Source organism: Nannobrachium achirus (genome assembly GCF_963921795.1).
Source record: "Nannobrachium achirus genome assembly, chromosome: 11".
Classification (NCBI taxonomy): Eukaryota; Metazoa; Chordata; class Actinopteri; order Myctophiformes; family Myctophidae; genus Nannobrachium; species Nannobrachium achirus.
The window spans coordinates 14,315,292-14,334,829 of NC_137820.1; the positions used below are offsets into that span (position 1 = coordinate 14,315,292).

Genomic DNA, 19,538 nt, shown 5'->3' on the forward strand with positions numbered 1-19,538 from the left:
ATTCCTCCACCTAGTTTAGCGCTCATGCTATTGATTTTCCCATTAAGGGCTAACGCTAACCCCTGAGTAACCGGGCTCTTGTGTTGCACTGTGAAAGCTGTATTGAACAGATGCTGCCCAGGGACCCTAATCAATGGCCTCCAGTGTTATGCAATATTATTTACTCCTTTCTCCATTGTTTATTTCCATTTTTCTTTTTCCCTCTGTCTCTTTTGCTCTCTCTCTCTCTCTGTCATACAGGTGTGGTGGTGATGAGTGGCTGCTGTAGCCCGTGGTATGGACAGCGGTGAGGGAGGAGGGGAGGGAGCCGGGGCAGGAGAGGAGAGAGATGCTGACCTCAGCCCCCAGGCTTTATCTCTTCCTCTCCTGACCCCGGCGGCGGTCATTCCTGAGCAGGGGTCGTCTTCTCGTACCTCAGCCTCGGCCCCTGCCAAAGAGCCCCCGACCCGGCCTCCCCGTCGGGAGGAGGAGGAGGCGGAGGCGGGGGAGGGGGCAGAGGGGTTCCAGGCCAGAGGAGAGACCCGGCGGAGAGAGGGGAAAGGAGCAGGCGGACATTTACAGGGGAATGTAGGGTGTCAGAAGAAGCAGCGGACGGAAGACGACGACGGGGACGGATATCCTTTAGGGCACGACGAGCAGAAAGAACAGGAGGCGTACGCGGGCGGGGGAGCGGAGTCGTTCGCCGGGGGCCTCCCAGCAGCCCTCGGCGGCGGAGACGGAGAGGAGGAAGAAGAGGAAGAGGAGGCCATCTCAAACCAAAGCCAAACCAAATCCAAATGTTCTTTATTACCTCAACAGAGCCAGCACAGCTCTTCTTCCAGCACTGCAATGGCCAGCGGCACACCCGACAGCAAAACAACCGCCTCTCCAAAGCCCTCCCCTTCTCCTTCCACCTCTCCAAAGCCCTCCCTTCTTCTCGCCACCTCTCCAAAGCACTTCACTTGTCCTTCCTCCTCCTCCGCCCCGCTGAGCGAGACAGAGGTAAAAGACATTAGGGGAGATCAGGGCTGGATTTCTGGGTTTCCTCAGAGCTTTAAGTCCCAGCAGTTTGCCCTGGCGTTCCCCCTGGCGGGCACAGAGTCTGACGACACGCCCACCGAGGATGATGAGTCGGCAGGGGTTCCTCACACTTCCATTGCTAATGGAGTTGGTGCCAAAGCTCCAGAACCAAATGACAGCCAGGTAGAGAAAGAGGCGGATGACGAGAGAGACAAAGATGGGGGCGAAGACGCGGAAGCTGTCCTTAAAAACCTCAACCAAGACCTCTCTCCCAATTCCCTGACTAGCCACATGACCATAATGCACTCACGCAACTCCTGCAAGACGCTAAAATGTCCCAAGTGCAACTGGCACTACAAGTCCCAGCATACACTGCAGGTCCACATGAAGGAGAAACACCCCGAGACGGCTGGCCAGTGTGTGTGCGGCAACACCGCGGGGAAGTGTATGTGTGGCGGCGCCACGCGAGGCGCGTGCGGGTACTGCAGCTCGGGGAAGCCTCACCCTCGCCTGGCCCGCGGCGAGACCTACGCCTGTGGCTACAAGCCCTACCGCTGCGAGGTGTGTGACTACGCTACCTCATCGAAAGGCAACCTCAGCATACACATGCAGTCGGACAAACACCTGAACAATGTGCAGAGCGGGGGACTCTCCAACGGCCACGCGCACGCTTCCCACACCGCCCACAACGGGGGCTCGTCCAACGGTCACATGGCAGACGAGCAGTCGTACAAGCTCGCGCTCCCCGCGCACACACCCGTCACCCAGCCCGCCGGCAAGATCACGCAACCCGCACCGCACGCGCACTCCCACGGCAAACGGTGGCGGTGTGACGTGTGCGACTACGAGACCAGCATCGCCCGCAACCTGCGCATACACACCACCAGTGAGAAACACACACACAACATGCTGCGGCTCCAGAGAGGCTACTATCTGTCCCAATGCAGGACTCTGACTCCCCAGCTCAAACACCTGCAAAACACAGGTGAGGAATCATGATGCCATACATAGGGATGGGACGCTAAGCAATATTATCGTTTATCGTGATAAAAAACACTCACGATAATCGTATCGTGGAGATTTAATTTATCGTGATATCGTCCTCCGTCATGCACTGGGATCAGTTCACCTTTTATTTGCAGAGCTGCATATCCGGTACCACTTAAACCCTCTATAATTGGTAAAAGGTACTTTGATACAGTCTTTAAAAAAAATAGCCGATCTACAAGCTCACAACGCTTCACGTTGCAACACGTTGTGAGCTTGTAGATCGGCTATTTTTTGGCAATTGTTCCGCCCCAGGATAATGGATTTTGGGGATATTTTGATTATCGCAATAATATCGTAAATCGCAATTTCTTTGGTCACAATAATCGTGTTATGACATTTTCATATCGTCCCATCCCTAGCCATACATAAAGGTTCATTTATGCTGTGATTTCGTTCAATTGAACTGAAGAAGATTTTGATTTCTTTGTTACGTTTTCTCCGTGTGTCTTATGTTTTTAAGGTGGCGAGTTGTCCCTGACCATGCGGTTGACCAGCCAACAAGTCGCCGAGCAACCGGTCACCCTCGGGTCCACGCTCACTCCCTCGCCGTCCCCCTCCCCTTCGCCCCCTCCCGCCCCTCCCCTGTCCCCCTCCGCACCGCTCTCCCAAGGTGTGTTCCAGTGCCTGGTGTGCTCCAGCTTTTCCTGCGACAGCCTGGAGTCTGCGGAGCAGCACCTGAACGCCCCTCGCTCCCTGCCCCAGTCCGAGTGGTGCTCCCTGGTCGCCGGCGGCTGCCACTGCAGGCTGTGCGGGTACACCACCCCGCTGAGGGCTAACTTCTCCCTGCACTGCCAGACGGACAGACACCGCACCAGGTACCAGCTGGCCGCCCACCTCCAGGAGGGCGGAGCGGACAGGGGTCAGGAGGGGGCGGCCCTCCTCGCCAAGGGCAACCCGGTCCAGCTGCGGTGCAGCCTGTGTGACTACGTGACCAGCAGTCTGGAGAAGCTTCGGGGACACTCCGTCAGCTCGCACCACGAGGCCAGCGTCAGGGTCTACAGAGTCAGTACACACAAAGCAAATTCATGTTCAGATACACTCAACCAAGGTGTCCTATAGCAGTGGTTCTCAACCTTTTTAGGCCGTAACAACCCCCAAAATAATCATATTTGAACTGGGGGACCCCCCCCCCCCCAACCCTGACAAGCACTTGGAATTGTAGGAGTTGAAGCATTACATTTAGTTTGACTCGGTTCCACAGACTCATAATATTGTGAAAATCTTTGGAGGTTCTTAGTTCATATTTGACTTTTTTTTAATATGTTTATTACTTTTGACGCAATAATGGTTTTGTTTCCTTTTAAAGTATCAAAAAGGTCCTAAAATTGTCACTTTAGAAATGTGTAGATACCCTGTATACACTTACACTTTACTGTTGAGTGTTGCACAAATCATCTGGGGACCCCCCTGGGTGTCCTGACCCACAGATTAAGAACCACTGTTTTACAGGACCATACCGCCGCCAATACTCATCATTGTCTATTCACAGCTTTGGCCATATATTGTACACAAAGATTCTTTCCTGCTTTTCTCCTTCATTGTTAAAACGTTACCGAACTTACCTGAATAATTGAGTCAGTGTTGGCTAAACAACATTATGCAGTTAACCATTGGTTAGCCCTTGTGTCGCTAATTTGGTCAAATTCTCTAAATTATTCAAAAAATTAGTTTTATCCTCTTTTTTTTTTGCAAAAATAGCAGCTCTACAAGCTGACAAAGCATCATGTCACATGGTTTTGTAAGTCTCAAGGGGCTATTTTTTAATCACTTCACATAAAATACATTAAAGCACAACAATAAAGGTACCATGAAGTTTACTGTGTTGGAGACCTGAGCTTTCAAGTCTCTTTAGATGTTCATAGTCATAATTTACTGAAATGAGTGGCATCGAGCGGCTTCCTCTAAAATCAAACCAACTGCTGTGGTATACTTTGAAAAATGGTCGGCAGTAAAGTCAAGTATACCTTGAGTGTTTCAGTCAGTTGGCTAAACATGCCAGACAGCTGGTATGGTCCTTTAAATCACTCTCTGTGTTTTAAAACAAGTCAGTGTGCAGACCACAGAACTGCAACATCCTGCGTTTAATTCCTGTCTCAGGGCGTGTGTTGCATATCATCCTTCCTGCCTGTCCACACTCCATTGTCAGTTAAAGCCAGTGGTTCTCAACCCCCAAGGGGGTCCCCAAATTATTTTGGGGGTCCCCAGATTATTAACTGTCCAAAATAGTTTTCCTCACTCAACCATAAACAAACCAACATAAAGTTTAAGTGTATAGAGGGTATATGCACATTTCTAAAGTGACAATTTAAGGACTTTTTAATACTTCTAAAATGACAAATTAAACATTGGTCAAACTGTCAAATACTTGAGGCAGAAATTGTGAAAATAGCCGATCTACATGCTTACAACGGCTCGTGTTGAGAGGCGTTGTGAGCATGTAGATCTGCTATTTTCACAATAGAACCGTGTTATACAAAATGTAATGCCTAGACTCTTAGTGCTCATAGAGTGGGGGGTCCCCAGTTAAAACATGATTATTTTGGGGGTCACGGCCTGAAAAGGTTGAGAACCACTGAGTTAAAGCACAAACAAGAAAACCCCCTCTCTGGTGGAGTGTTTAAGAACAACAAGCCATTTTACAGACTTATAACGAAGCGACATGTTCTAATTGTGTTTTGCATTATTTCTCTGTGTGCTTACAGTTCCTGCAGCAGTATGATGGTGAGGTTGACGGAGGCTCGTGGATGTTCCACTGTCTGCTTTGCAACCACTCTTCCTTGTCCAAACTCCAACTACTGAAACACAGTCAAACGCCGACTCACCAACAGAGGGAGGGCCTGCTACAGCTGCAGCCAATGGGAGGAGAGGAGCTGGCAGCCATTTTTACCATCAGGAAAAGCCCTGACGATGTCACTGGTACGACAGCTCTATATGAATTGTGTTTGTGGGAAGGAGAGAGAAAGAGAGAGAGAGAGAGTGCCTGTGTTTGCTCACACCAGAGACAGGACAGAGGAATAACATGAAAAGAAAATGAATAATGGCTGCTGGTCAGATATTGATCAGGTAAATTGATTAGTCGATACACATCCTTGTTACATCCCCAATCACCCCCGACAACAGCTAACTAGCACCTGCTAATCAATGGACCAATAGAATTCCTTGGAAACGGAGAGGAGGGGGTCGAGCTGGTCACCAAAGAAAACAGTGGGAGATAAATGCAAGGGACTGCCATGCTTTGGCGTGTGTCCCTTTGACAGTTTAACCACAGGAATTAATGGTTTCAGCACTTTGTTTGCGAACGAGGTCTATCCGGTGTCTAGTCTCTGTGTGGATTAAGACCTATCCCTATCGGGGTGAACTGATGTGCTCTAAGTCTGTATTAACTCCACTCCACCTCTGAAGGGAATCTAATGAAGAATCAATTCCTGATCAATAGGGTACGGAGGCAAGCGAGGGGAGTGGAGTGTGCTTCGAAGACATTGGTCTTTATTCAGCGGTGCTGTCTAGAGGGTCATATAAACTGCCATTAGCCAGAGACCTGGCAAGGACATATGTACAGCCACGTATGCAAGTTAATACGATTATTTGTCTTACCCCCTGTCCCCAGGAGAGTTGAGTGAGGACATGGAACCTTGCAGCGAAACCACCACCGGACCTCTGGACCAAACCAAAGACACATGGAACCTGGGTGTGAAGCAGATTCCTAAAGAAATAGGTTGGGTTGCCTCTAAAACCATCATATTACATTTTAAAATACTGACATTAAATAGAATTAAGCTTAATCTTCGCATATTTACGCCAATATGTTTTTTTTCCCCTCTTGAAGATGAAACCCTTGGTGATGAAAGGGAGAAGAGAGACCTGCTTCCTCCAGTCAAGCGTCCATCCTCTGGGTTTGAGGAAACAGAAAACCCCCTCTCTCCTAAACGCCCTAGAATACACCAGCAAACTGAGAACCAGCAGGTGAACATGACAGTATTTCAACATAAAAGTGGGTTCCAAAATGATTACGATGACGCCGAAACACAATTAAATTCACGTTGTCACCAGTGCAGATTAACATCACATTCAAATAGAGACATTAAAAAGACAAACACAAGGGCTACTGCACACATTTGAATTAATTATTTGCTTCCAGTAGAATGTGAGGAATACAGAAATAGTGGCACAAATAATAGAGGACTAATCCGAAACGGTAAATCCTTTGACTGCCTCCTGGTCATCTCCCCTCATAGTTAACCCATTTAGGCCTGACCTAAGCTTTCTGAAAAACAATATTATTCAAAAAATCACTGTTGGGCAGAAACCTTGTATCTCCAAGTTTCAAATTTGTAAATATCTTCGCAAAGTAAAGCCCTGCTTCAACATACAAGGCAGTTGCACAAAAGTAGTGAAAACAGCAGATCTAAAAGCACACAAGTTTAACTCATTTTTAAAATGGTAAATACAAAACAAACGGTTTTGGACATACAAGATTTCCACCAGACAACGACAATATATTGTATTAACATAATCAAAAATGTCATTTTATTTGTGAAAAAAAAAGAAAAAACTTTAGTTACATACTTCCTTTACTTGTGTGCCTCAGTGGTCTATACCAGGCCACCACACCTTTTTCCATCAACACCAAATACCTTGGGTGAAAATAAACGATTTACAAGCTCACTGTGTAACGTGTTGTGAGCTTGTACAGTAGATCTGCTATTTTCACCAAATGTTCACCCCAGAATAGGACACTGCTAGGGTTCATGTGGTTCAACGTGTTTCTAACCACACTGTTGTTGTTTTAGACTGTCCAGTGCCCTTTGTGCCAGGTCAAACTCCCATACCCACACCTGAAAAGACATCTGACGCACCTGCACAGTGTGGCCCAGGACTGCGTGGACAAGCTCATCAGCGTGGTAAGGCGTTTGCATGTCTGTGTGCACAACAATACAAACATGTGAATTTGCTTGCTTGTGTATACACAGTAAAATCTTCAGTGTACTTTAACTCTGCAAGTGTACACATTTAACCAAAATGGACCCGTAAGGGTGCATTTGTACACTCTCAGAGTTACAAATGGATAGAGACACGGAGGATTTCACTGTGTACTCATCCTGCGTACCTTTGATCAGAAAGCGGGAGGAAATGAGCAGCCAAATCGCGTGCGTGCGTGTGTGTTTGTGTGTGTGTCTGTGAGACTGTGTGTGTGTGTGTGTGTGTGTGTGTGTGTGTGTGTTGAGGGGGGGGGGCAGTGAAATGTAGGGAGACAATTCCATTAAGAAGGCACCAGAGAGAAAGGCTGTGCTTTTTTAATGCATGTTTAAGTAGCTCCCGCTATCATCTTCGATGCAGCCGTGCATGCTATGTATGTGTGTGTACATCTTTCAGAATGGAAGAGCAAGAGAGAGAGAGAGAGAGAGGGAGAGAGAGAGGGAGAGAGAGTCGGAGAGGGGCTTGACTGACTGACTGACTGACTGACTGACTGACTGACTGACTGACTGAGGGGAAAAAGCCAGTGCTTCTATAATGCATGTTTAAGTAGCCCTCTATTACCAGAAGTGCAGTCAAGCTAAAAGAGGGGGGGGGGGGGGGGGGGGGGGGGGCAGTGCTTTTTACTGTGTCTCTCCAGCTAACAAAGACTGGTCATCTATCCACATCACCGTCCTCCATCTCCCTGGCCCCCGTATGCTAAGTGGTCTTTGTCTCTCCCTCTCTCTCTCTGCCTCCACTTCACTGCCTGCTTTTCACCCTTTCTCCCCCTCTTGTTGCCCCTCCTTCCCTCCCTCCTGCCTCTCACCCACCCACCCACCCGTTACTCCTATCCTTCCGTTTGCTGCAGTCTCTCTCCCTCTCTCCAGTTTTTGTTCATACCCCTCCCTCCATTCCTGTGTCTCCCAATTTCTCTCTCTCTCTCTCTCTCTCTCTCTCTCTTTCTCCCTCAATTTCTCTCAATGCGTTGCCCCTCCCATCCTCTCTACGAAGCGGTTTCTCTCTTTTTATTTTGTTCATTGCCCCTCACTTCGTCCCCCTCTCTCTCTCTCTCACCCTCTCCTCTCCCCCTCTTTCATATCCTACGCCCTTTACCCCCCCCCACACCCCACCACCACCACCCTCATCTCCCTCCCTCTCTCACTCTCTCTGATAGTAATTGAGGTTCATTAATTCAGACTGAGGTGATGATGGCCATTATGTACCTTGCTTTCCAATTACGCTCTCTAGATTAAGCCTGACCTTCAGTTTTCTCTGCAATGACTGTGTGCGTGTGCGTGTGTGTGTGTGTGCGTGCGCGCGTGTGTGTCTCTTATGAAGCTGTTATGCGGAGAACACTCTTGTCATGTAAATCTCATCTTTGGCTGTTCTGTCCTCTCCTTTAGGGCTAGCTAGCCGCTCACGCAGATATACTATTTTCTCTCTCTGTTGGAGCTGCAGGGACAGAGATGTGTGTGGGTGGGTGGGTGCTGGGTAGGTGGGGAGGGAGGGGGGGGGTGCTCTATATGAAGAACGATTTTAAATAAATTCATTATTCAGCTCAGTAAAGTTTTATTAAACCCTCGGGCCATGTCAGAGGGTGTCGTCGGAGCTGAAGGGCAGACCTGCATATCCTCACCACCATCCAGTTCTTACAAAATATATGTGCTTTGCTGCATGCAGTGCAGCAACGCAGAGGTTTAAGATGTACTGTAACCGCACACTTAGATATTCAGACGGTTAAATGTTTTATGATATTGGGACAGTGGAACACACACACACTCCCCTGTTATATTTATACACCTTGCTATTTTTCCATTATACAATTTGAACATATTTTATTCATAATGTTGGGGTAAGAAAAGATGGGGTAGCGTTCAATAATGTTTCAGTCCCCGCGAAGGGGAAGCGGCGTTGAGCCTAATTCGCAAGACACGGTTCGGGGAAGACGCAAACTGACGGAGCATCACTTTTGATTCTTTCCCCAGGTGACACCGTCCAACAATGCGTCCATGGACCAGCCAGAGCCTCCTCCGGAGACCGAACAACAGACTGAGACCGACTCTCGCTCAAACCGCTCCCAAAAACACAGCTCCCGTTTGAATAACATAAATATAAATGACTCCCCCGCAGCAGATTCCCCCGCCGCCGCTGTCGACTCCCCAAAAGACAACGGTTGGTGTTTTAGAACCCATGTTATTACTGTATGTGCATGTTTTTTAAGCCATTTAGAGCGGGTGCGCATTATTCCGCATCATTTTATGCTTTAGCTATTAAAGAATAGCAGATATACAAGCTCACAGCGCAGCACCGAGTGTCGCGCTGCGAGCTTGTAGATCTGCTATTTTTGAAAAATCGTGAAAATGTGTGCAAGTCTTTGAATACCGGTATTTTGACCCGATTCTCATAAGTGTCTTCTGAATCCTTCTAAGGTTTTTTGAAAAAGATATGTTTCTATGTCGGCGGTGCTCAAACCTTTTCATGTGATGGACCCCCAAAATGATATGTACCCCCCCCCCCCCCCATCTAAACATATTGTATCAGGGACCCCCCAGAAGCAAATATTTGAGTTACAAATGTTCGCTCTAAAAATACATATATTCAAAGATTTGCACAAATTTCCACGACTTGCAGCGCGGCACTCGGTGCCGCGCTGTGAGCTTGTAGATCTGCTATTTTTCAATAGTTAAAGCATTCAATAATTCTAGGCCTACATGGATTAAAAAGGCTCTTCTTCATCCTTTTGATTGGGTAGTGATAAAAACCAAACGGCATCTCCAAATACAAAAAATATATATTCATTTTATCTTAATACTAGAATTGGCTCTAGTGCTGAACATTGAGGCAATTCTGAGCATTTTGCAAATGTAACGTTTGTGTGTTTTGTTTTGATTTTTGCAGTGGATAACACTGAGGAAGATGAAGCCGCACCCAAAGATGTCACAGCTTTGCTCACCCCACCCCTGGAAGACAGCACTCACCCCTCCAACAGCAGACCCGCTCCCCAGTCCCCCACGCAGCTTCCGCCCCCCTCCCCACCCAACTCCCCGCCCGGCGATGCGCCTCCCCCCTCCGATCGCCATGGTTACCGCTTCCGTTGCAGCAGGTGCAGCCTGGCCTTCCCCACTCAGGAGAAGCTGCAGCTGCACTGGCAGTACCACGCCATGAGGGCGGCGACAGAGTGCCCCCTCTGCTCCAGGCGCTGCCGCAGCCAGGAGGCCCTGCAGAGACACATGCAGAACACACACTCGCAGCTGGACAACACAAACAGCATGCACACGCACACGCTCCCCGTGCCACCGCCGCCCCATGCTGCTCAAACGCAGGCGGCGCAGAGCGCAAGCTGCTTGGTTCAGCAAGAGATTAGCTTGTCACCTCAGGTGGGTCAAGAAGCAGGTGACGGCGAGGATGAAGAGATGGAGAGCGAAGCGCTGGGCGCGGAGGGAAAGGAGGAACAGAGACAGGAGGGGAAGATTGATGAGAACGAAATGGTTGCTGAAGTTGATGGAGTAGAGGAGGATATAGTGGAGGCAGAGAAAGAGCAGCAGGAGGACCCCAGTGCTCATGTGAAAAGGAGCTTCAACCCCAGCATGGACCGCTATCTGGATCCATCCCGGCCCTACAAATGCACCGTATGTTCCGAGTCCTTCACGCAGAAGACCATTCTCCTGGTCCACTTTAACTCGGTCTCCCACCTGCACCGGGCCAGACGGGCCCTACAGGACTCTGGAACCCCGGGCCTCGCGACCCCCGAGGCTCCCCGGGGCCCGGACCCTAGGCCGTTCCGCTGCCGACTGTGTGGAGTGGGCTACAGCCAGAGCTCCACCCTTGACATCCACCTTCGTTCTGTCCTCCACCAGACCAGAGCCCGTGCGGCGCAGAACATGGCGCCGCAGACCCCGTCGTCCGGCTCGGCGGCTCCGCCCCCAGCCTCCACTGCTGCTACCACCAGAGAGGAGGCCCCCAAGGGTCTGCCTTTAGCAAAGAGGAAAGATCTAGTAAACCCCTCCACTTCCGCTTTATTAGGCCCTAGCACAGCGGCTGAGCCACAGCTCGCCCTCCCTGGACACGCTGACAGCCACCAGGCTAAGAAGAGAGTTGCAGAGATGCTAGCGTCCAGAAACCATCTAATGCTGCTGCAACAGCAGCAGTTAGCCCAGGCCCAAGCCCAGGCACAGGCCCAATTACAGCAGCACACAGCGCTACTCCAGTCCCAGCTCTTCAACCCAGCACTGCTACAGCACCTTTCTTTAGGACCAGAGAGCTTCCTGAAGCAACACTTCCCTCTAGCAGCGGATAACCTGCTGTCTCTGCAGCAGCAGCTACTCTTACCTTTTTACCTCTCTGGAGATGTGCAACTTAACCCAGATTTAACTCTGAAGAGCCTCGAACTCAACCAGTCAGACCCCGCCAACTACACCTTGATGGAGCAGCTTAAGAGCGAGGCTATGTGTGAGCCCAAATTTCAGCTAGAGGAGGATCAAACACAGAAAACAAGTACCTCATATGTAACCCAACCATGTGATCAGGAGCAGTGTGAGCTGAAGGATGAAGTAGCTGGCAGTGCTTCCGTTAAGCAGGCAGAGGCAGAACCCAACTCATCCAGTCTACACGAGGAAAAGAAAGAAACAACCGTTTCTCCTGTGAAAATTGAGAAGCAGCAGGAGGAAGCCAAACCAAACGTCGGCAGCCCTGTTTCCTCTTCCCTTAATAATGTTGGATCTGAGTTCCTCCCTCCCAGGGTTCCCTATGCTGCTGTGAATGGGGAGCCTGTCCGAGCCTTGCTGCAGACCTATGGCTATGAGCTGGCCCTGCAGTATATACAGAGCAGACAAAGACACCAGCTAAAGATAGCATTCCAAGCTGCACCAGAGGGACAAGAGAACACTGACATTAAAGAGATGGAGGTCTGCTTGGATGAGAAGACAGAAGACCTTAGGGAACAACAGAATGGAAAGGTTGAGTGCAAAGAGGAGAATGGACAGGGAGAAGCAGGTAATGGAGTGGAGTATAGACTGCCTGAGGGGAAAAGGTGTGACAAACAAGACAAGCCAGCAAAGGCAGAATGTTGTGGCGAGGGAGAAAAGTGTACAGATTGTGGGAAGCTGTTTTCAGATGCCCTGGTGCTGAAAAGCCACCAAGAGTATATCCACAGGCTGCTGTTTCCCACCAATGTGCTGGAGAGGTTTTCCAGAGAGTACAGGAAGGAATACGACCGGCTGTACCCACTTGCGCAGCCCGCGCCTACGGAGACTTCAGTTATTGCCACCCCAGAAACAGCACCAGCCCCTCCCCCAGAACCAGAACCTCTACCAGAATTGGTTAAACCCCAGCCACCTTCTCCTGTACCCACAGCTTCAGATCCCTTGCCTAATCCTTGTGCCGTGGTTATAGACATACCGGCATCAGTCCATGTACCTTCCCCTCCTTCATCTCCTGTCCAACCACAAATATCTCCACAGCAGGAGGAAGCAGGGGCTCCTCCAGTCAGCTCTCAAGCTACACCCCAGGCTAAAACCACACCCCTCTCCTTACCCAAACTGCCCATGCTTCCTCTATCCTTACCCCAACTTCCCCTACCCCCTCTCTCCTTACCTAAGCTCCCACTGCCCCCTCTGCCCTTCCCTATGGATTTGTCTCTCCTCTCGCCTGTTATGATGCAGTCTTTGGCTCTCCATTCCCAGCCCTGGCTGGATACTGGTATGACCTCTGACCTGGCCAAACTCTACCAATCCCAGCTCAGCCCAGTGTTGCTAGGGCAACAGCCACAGATTAGCCCGGCATTGCTGGGGCAACCGCCTCAGCTCAGTTCCACATTACTCGGCCAGCCGTCGCAGACGAGCCCGGTACTGCTGGGACAACAACAAGCCCAAGCCAGTCCAGCACTGCCAGAGCAGCAGCAGAATAAGAGAGCACGGACGCGCATCTCAGAGGAGCAGCTGGGTGTCCTGAGAAATAACTTCGACATCAACAGTCTTCCCAGTGAGGAAGAGGTCAGCCAGATGTCTGCCCTCTCCGGGTTGCCTCATAAAGTCATCAAACACTGGTTCCGCAACACCCTATTTAAGGAAAGGCAGAGAGATAAGGACTCCCCCTACAACTTTAATAACCCACCCACTACAGCGCTAGAGGAGTCCAAGGAGGAAGTGATACAACCCCAGCCTTTGGTAGATTTTCCATTGTCAGTGTCCCCTGGGCTCCCTGCCAGCCATTCCCCACAGCCCCAGAGACTAGACCCCCACAGAGGCCGTCGCTCCTCTCGTACCCGCTTCACCGAGCAACAGCTGGACACGCTTCAGGGAGTGTTTGAGGCCACGCCCTATCCCAGAGAGGAAGAATATGACAGGCTGTCCGCTCTGCTGTCCCTCCCCAACCGAATCATCGTCGTGTGGTTCCAGAATGCCAGGCAGAGAGCCCGCAAACATCAAGACAGAGGGACGGAGGACGGGGCAGAGGGGAAGACCCCGATGGAAAACACTCACAGACACAGAGGAGGCTGCTCTAAGAATGACGATGACGACTGCGGTGATGAAAGGCAAGGAGAACATCAGAATGAAAACTCCATGGATCTGACCTATGAGTATTACACCCACCCCGACTCACCTGTCGCTCAGGACTCCCCTCCTGAGAGTGAAAACACCCCTGTGAAAAATGAGCCAACCTCCGTTAGTAACAAGAAGCAAGTTGATGATACGACTTCAGTTCAAAGTGAGAGGAGCCAGGCCACCACTCGGATCCAAAACGGCACTACAGAAGTCCAGAGTCAGAGGAAGGAAAGTGACGCTATGCAGATACTTTCCCCAACACAGTCAGAGCTGCAGCCTGAGCCTCCATCTCAGCCAGAAATATCCATGGGGAGATCCCCGGGCTATTCTTCTCCAAAAGCTCTCAATACCGCCCTGTCTAAGTCTCAGTCCAACCCTGAAAACTCGCACAACAACCCTCCTTCCAGTCCAGCACTAGGAAAGCCAGCCCTCCCCGAAGTCCCAGAGTCAGAAACAAGCACCACTCAGAAGCCTAATGCAATGCCAGCCATATCCACTGACACCCAGCCACAGAACCAGCCCCTACCACAACAAGCCAAGGCCCAGTTCCAGTGTTCCCTCTGCCCCATGTCGCTGCCTTCATTCCAAATGTGGCAGGACCATCAGACCAGGCACCTTCTGGCAGCCCAGTCCCAGGTCCAGCTCCTTCACCCTGGTTTCACCGACCGGCACATGCCTTACATGATGCTCCACCCCAACCACTCCCTGATAGCCAGCCAGCTGCTCTCGGGCGCCATGCCCCAAATGCACGCCAACCCCGCGCACGCCATGATCCCACACATGAACAACATGCACCTCAAGAACACGCTCTCCGAACACACCGGCAGCACCCTCACCAGCCTGTCTCAGACCTCAATGCCCTCCATGAAGCCAAGCTCAAAGGTTGTGCCAGATGTCAGCTGCGAGGGCCCAGGGGGCGGGAGGGAGACGGAGGAGGACCAGAGGAGGGATAAGCGGCAGAGGACCACCATCACCCCTGAGCAGTTAGAGGTGCTGTACCAGCGCTACAGCTTGGACTCCAACCCCACCAGAGGAGTCCTGGAAGGCATTGCTCGGGACGTGGGCCTCAAGAGACGTGTGGTGCAGGTACCTCACACCAATCCAACAGAATAACATTAGCCTGACTTTCTTTAATATATCATCAATGTTGGGTGGAAACATTTATGTCCAAAATCATTATTTTTCAGTTGGAAAAGAAAAGGGGGGACTGTTTTCAGTGGATCAAATATAGTTTAGTCACATGCTTTTCATTGGTTAAATATTTATAAAACCACAGACAGACTTAACAACTTTCAACATGGCCTCCCTAATTTTGGGCATCTGATTATAGGATTTTTTTTATCAAATATTTTCTAAAATAATAGAAAAATAAGACATCAGACATAAGTTGAGAGTGAGACATCTAGACACGTCATGACTCGTTGTGAGTGTGTAGAGTGGCTATTTTCACTACTTTTGCATAACACTTGAAAAAAATCACATCCAGTGTGAAGAGAGCAGTGCTATTTATTGAGTTAATTGTGGGCTCGCTTTGGCGAGCACAAGTTCTCCTATCCACATTTTTTGGCACCTAATCTTTTGTTCAGAGCTACAAATTTGGTTCAAACTTCAACTTGTTCAGCTTTACACAGTCATCATTGCTTGTATTCTTTTCGTTACCAATTTGTATACTTAGATTAAAAAAAAAACACACACACACACACAAAAAAAAGTGAATTCCTATGGGAAATGAATTTTGTCTTACTATTTATATTACTGCCATCCACATTGTTTGGCACTTGAAACTAGTCCACCTTTTTTTGCTCGAAAATTTAGATTTTATTTAGCTCTATGTGTTATTGAGGGATTCCGTAAACAGACCATAAACAAACCCAATTAGGCATGTATGGGAGATCTGGGTGTCCAGAGTCACACATCTGACCGCTATGCCCTTAAATGGTCATGTGCATAAATATGCGACTGACCGACTTCAGCCTCCTAGGCAAGGACTCGAGGGAGTGCGGTACCCGCCACCGAGTCGTTCGAATATGCGTTTGTCCAGAATCGCCGATCCGACCAATATACAGGGTATGGGTATATACTAATGACATACTATATATGCATAAAAGCTGACATACTATATATTCATAAAAGCTACAGGGACTGGCAGATAAAGAGATCTCCATATATGAGCATAAAAGGGACATAGATAGACGGGTACAACGGGAACTCTGACAAAGCCCCCGACACTATCATTCAGACATCGGTCAGATTGGCAGTGCGACGTAGGTGTGAGCATTAGACATAAAAGGTAGACACCTCCTCCGGCTCTGGGGCGTCTGTAAAAAAGGGAAGGAAACATGGAAGGCAAGCTTCCGGAATTCTGAAGCACGCCTGTACGTCACAGAAGGGGACGTTCTTTAGGCACAATCAGAGGCTCTTTCCCAGCTGCACTTGCTTTGCCAATGTAAACGTTTCTTTCCTCATGCCGATAAAGCTCCTTTGAATTAGAGTTCTCAACGGGCCTGAAAATGAAGGCCCAGCCCTAACTGGGCCCTAACTGGGCAGGCCCGAGGCCCTACCCGGCCCCCGGTCCGAAAACGTCGGGTCGGGTATGGTCGGGTCTATCATATAGTAATAGTAATAGAATAATAAAAACAAATATTTCATTTTTTCATTGAGCCCGAGGCCCTACCCGGCCCGACTAATTAGCTTACATACCCTACCCTAAATGTCGGTCGGGTTCGGGTATGGTCGGGTTCGGGCAGAATTTGAGAACTCTACTTTGAACTGAATTTAAGTCCCAGAAAAGACACACTGTGATTGGCCAAGTATAAACACCTTTTCTGCTTTCACAGGTCTGGTTTCAGAACACACGAGCCAGAGAGAGAAAGGGACAGTTCCGGTCAGCGGGGCTGGGAACCAGCTTCAGTTTGGGTCTGAACCACCTCCGCTGTCCATTCTGCAGAGCTCTCTTCAAAGTGAAGAGTGCCCTGGATGCCCACATGAGATCCCGTCACTGGGCAGAGGCTGAAAGAGCAGGCTACAGTTTCTCCATGAATAATGCGTCCTCTGGTCAGATGGGGAGCATAGCCATGTCCTCTCTCATGGACAGGCCGGGACCTTCTGTCCCCTCCAATCCCATCCCAAACCTCGGCTATAAAGGGCTATCTATGAAGCCGCCTACGTCCTCTGACTCTTCGATCTTTGACCTGAACAACCCAGAGGAGGAAGATGAGTTTGATGAAGAGGACGACGAGTATCCATGTGACGAGGCCTCCAGCATGACAGACCAAGGGACTCTAAGTCCCGAGGGCTCTGGGGGTCCCAGCCTCGACTGGGGTGAGACACAAGCTCAGAGGAGTCTCCAACAGCAGCAGCAACAGCGCCAGCGGACACAGATGAGCCACTTCCAGATCCTCCAGCTTAGAGACTTCTATAGGAACCACCGCACACCCAACAGGCATGAGTGTGAGGGCCTGGGCCAGGATCTGGGACTCCCCCACCGAGTAGTGCAGGTATGGTTTCATTGTCTCCACCAGCCGAAGGCTGAGGGAGAGTATGTTTTCCCCTCCGTCCGTCCGTCCGTGCGTCCGTGCGTCCGTGCGTGCGTGCGTCCGTCCGTTTGTCCGTTACCAGCTAATCTCCGGCGCCGTTGGCCCGGTCGCTGCCAAACTGTGCACACACACTCCCTTGATACCAATTCAGAACCTCTGCCCCAAATATTTCACATGGGCCTGTTCTAGCGCCACCAGGAGGCCGACTTTTGCAAAACTAACTTTTGCCAGTACTCCTACAGAGTTTGTCCAAAAATCACGTAAATCAGTAGACAGTATCTCTACAGTCATGTGATCGACATGGATGTGTCAGATTTTCCATATTCCATCCTGATTGGCTAAAACTGGCTTTCAAAGTTTGCAGGATTGGTCAGTTTTGAATAAAATGTCTGAAATCCTGAACGTAGTGTGCGATTTTGGTGAAATTGTGCATGCACATTCCCAATAGGCAGAGGAATAAATGCCACTTAAGAAAAATCAAATCAGCCTCATGGTGGCGCTATAACAGGCCGATTCATGTTTTCACCTATAACTTCACTTATTGTGAAATTGTGCACGCACATTCCCACTAGGCTGAGGAAGAAATGCCACATCAAACTTTTCAAATCAGCCTCATGGTGGCGCTATAACAGGCTGCCTGGCCTGGTGGAGACCTGTGCTCGAAAGAGCACTGCTTCTAGTTCATCTCTGAAATCAATGGGGGTACATTTATTCTAATCAGATTTTTGTCTTAGGAATGCGACACCAAACAAAACATATTATTGAATACAAGTCTCCATGGTGTGAGTAATCAATAGTAAAAAAAGTCATTTTGGGGGTGAACTACTCCTTTAAGACTTGAAAAATACCTACAAATGTCTTCTAAATCTTAATGGTTTTATGAAAAACTTATGTTTCTTTATGTTTCCAAGAATTATATGTATTTGACCGTGGACCCCCATTTCAAAATGTTTTGTTCCAGGGACCCCCAGAGAAGCAAAGATTTGAGTTAAAAATGTTCGCTTTAAAAGAATAAATATTGAAAGATTTGCACAAATTCTATGTTTTTTTTCTCTCAAAAATAGCAGATCTACAAGCTCATATTGCGGCACTCGGTGCCGCACTACGAGCTTGTACATCTGCTATTTTTTTGAATAGCCAAAGTATAAAAAATAATGGTTAAAGCGGTTACGTGACAAAGATGCGTTCCCGGTCTTAATGAGTTCAAGTCCTGCTTCTAGTCCAGAAATCTATTGTTTCATGCTGTTTCATGAAGTATGACTTCATATACCTTTTATGCAAACCTGCAGGTGTGGTTCCAGAATGCCAGGGCCAAGGAGAAGAGGGCCAGGAGCCTGAGCTCTGACTCGGCGGAAAGGGAACAGGCTGAGCTGACCGCTGGGGCAGGGGAGAGAGACAGAGCTTAAGAGAGGCAGACCATTCTGGTCCCAGTGCTTCCTTTTCACCATGCTCCTAACCCACCACCACCCCAGGACCCTCCCTTCTTGATGCCTCCCTCTGTAACTACACCCTGTCCACTTTGCTGCCAAACCTGTAACCTGAACACCCCAAAGATACAGAGCCACGGTGGCCCAAAGAGAAGCTCTCTCAACCAAAATAATGGAGAGACCAAACCCGCGTCCTCTTACCCCGCAGCCTCCCCCCAATGCTTTCCTTTATCTTTCCCCCGGGGCTGTCCTTCCCCGTTGTCTGCCGGAGCTCCTCGTCCCTGTGACCAGTCGAACACAACAAACCCTGCGAGAACCAAACTTCACCTTGATTATTGAAAAACCAACCGGATGCCACAGAGTCCAAAGAGCATTCTCCAAGTGTGTGACCTCACTGCCCAGCTAGACCTGCAGTCTACCTCTCAGTCTGCACGACAGACTCCACCATGGGCCCTCCAAACAGACAGTGCTAGTCTGCTAGCTGTGTAGCATGTAGTCCCAGCTTCTTCCAGGCTGGAAAAAAAGAAATTTGTCAAAGAGATTTTAGTGTAAATAGTGAACTCCAAAAGAAAAACTTGAAGAACGTGGGAAAAAAATGAATAATTTAAAAAAAAATGAACAAACAAAACAGTTAACAGGAGGAAGGAGGAAAAAAAATAAACCAGAATAATATCCTTGAAATGGACATAATGTATTCACCAAGAGCTTTTGTAAAGACTGACTCAGATTCCAAAGCTCGTAACCAAAATTTTACATGTCTGTGGATTTAGTTTCAACATGTTTTTTGATTATGTTTTTGTTTTTTCAATAACAAACTGCAGAGCTGACGTCTGTACGGTGAAAAGGGTGAGAGCGAAGCCGAGTACCAATGGACTGGTTATGGCAGCTCCACCCTCACAAGCCAATGATGAGTCTTCTGTTGTACATGTTTGTACACCTTGTATGTTCCTTTAGTGGATAACAACCCAAATAGCACAGAAAGCAAAGGCCAGTTTGTCCTCAATGGGACAAACTATTTTTATAGCACT

At 49.1% G+C, this 19,538-nt stretch overlaps 1 protein-coding gene across 1 annotated transcript; it reads left to right on the forward strand.

Annotated features, from left to right (window-relative positions):
- Positions 1 to 276: 276 nt before the first annotated feature.
- Positions 277 to 18,489, forward strand: LOC308294156 (zinc finger homeobox protein 3-like; the record flags this gene model as incomplete). Its single annotated transcript, XM_080736880.1, has 10 exons — positions 277 to 1,984; positions 2,510 to 3,051; positions 4,752 to 4,965; positions 5,657 to 5,764; positions 5,876 to 6,012; positions 6,840 to 6,950; positions 8,991 to 9,177; positions 9,904 to 14,633; positions 16,385 to 17,044; positions 18,373 to 18,489. 10 exons carry the CDS (start codon positions 277 to 279, stop codon positions 18,487 to 18,489), a joined length of 8,514 nt encoding a protein of 2,837 aa, XP_080593006.1.
- Positions 18,490 to 19,538: the final 1,049 nt, after the last annotated feature.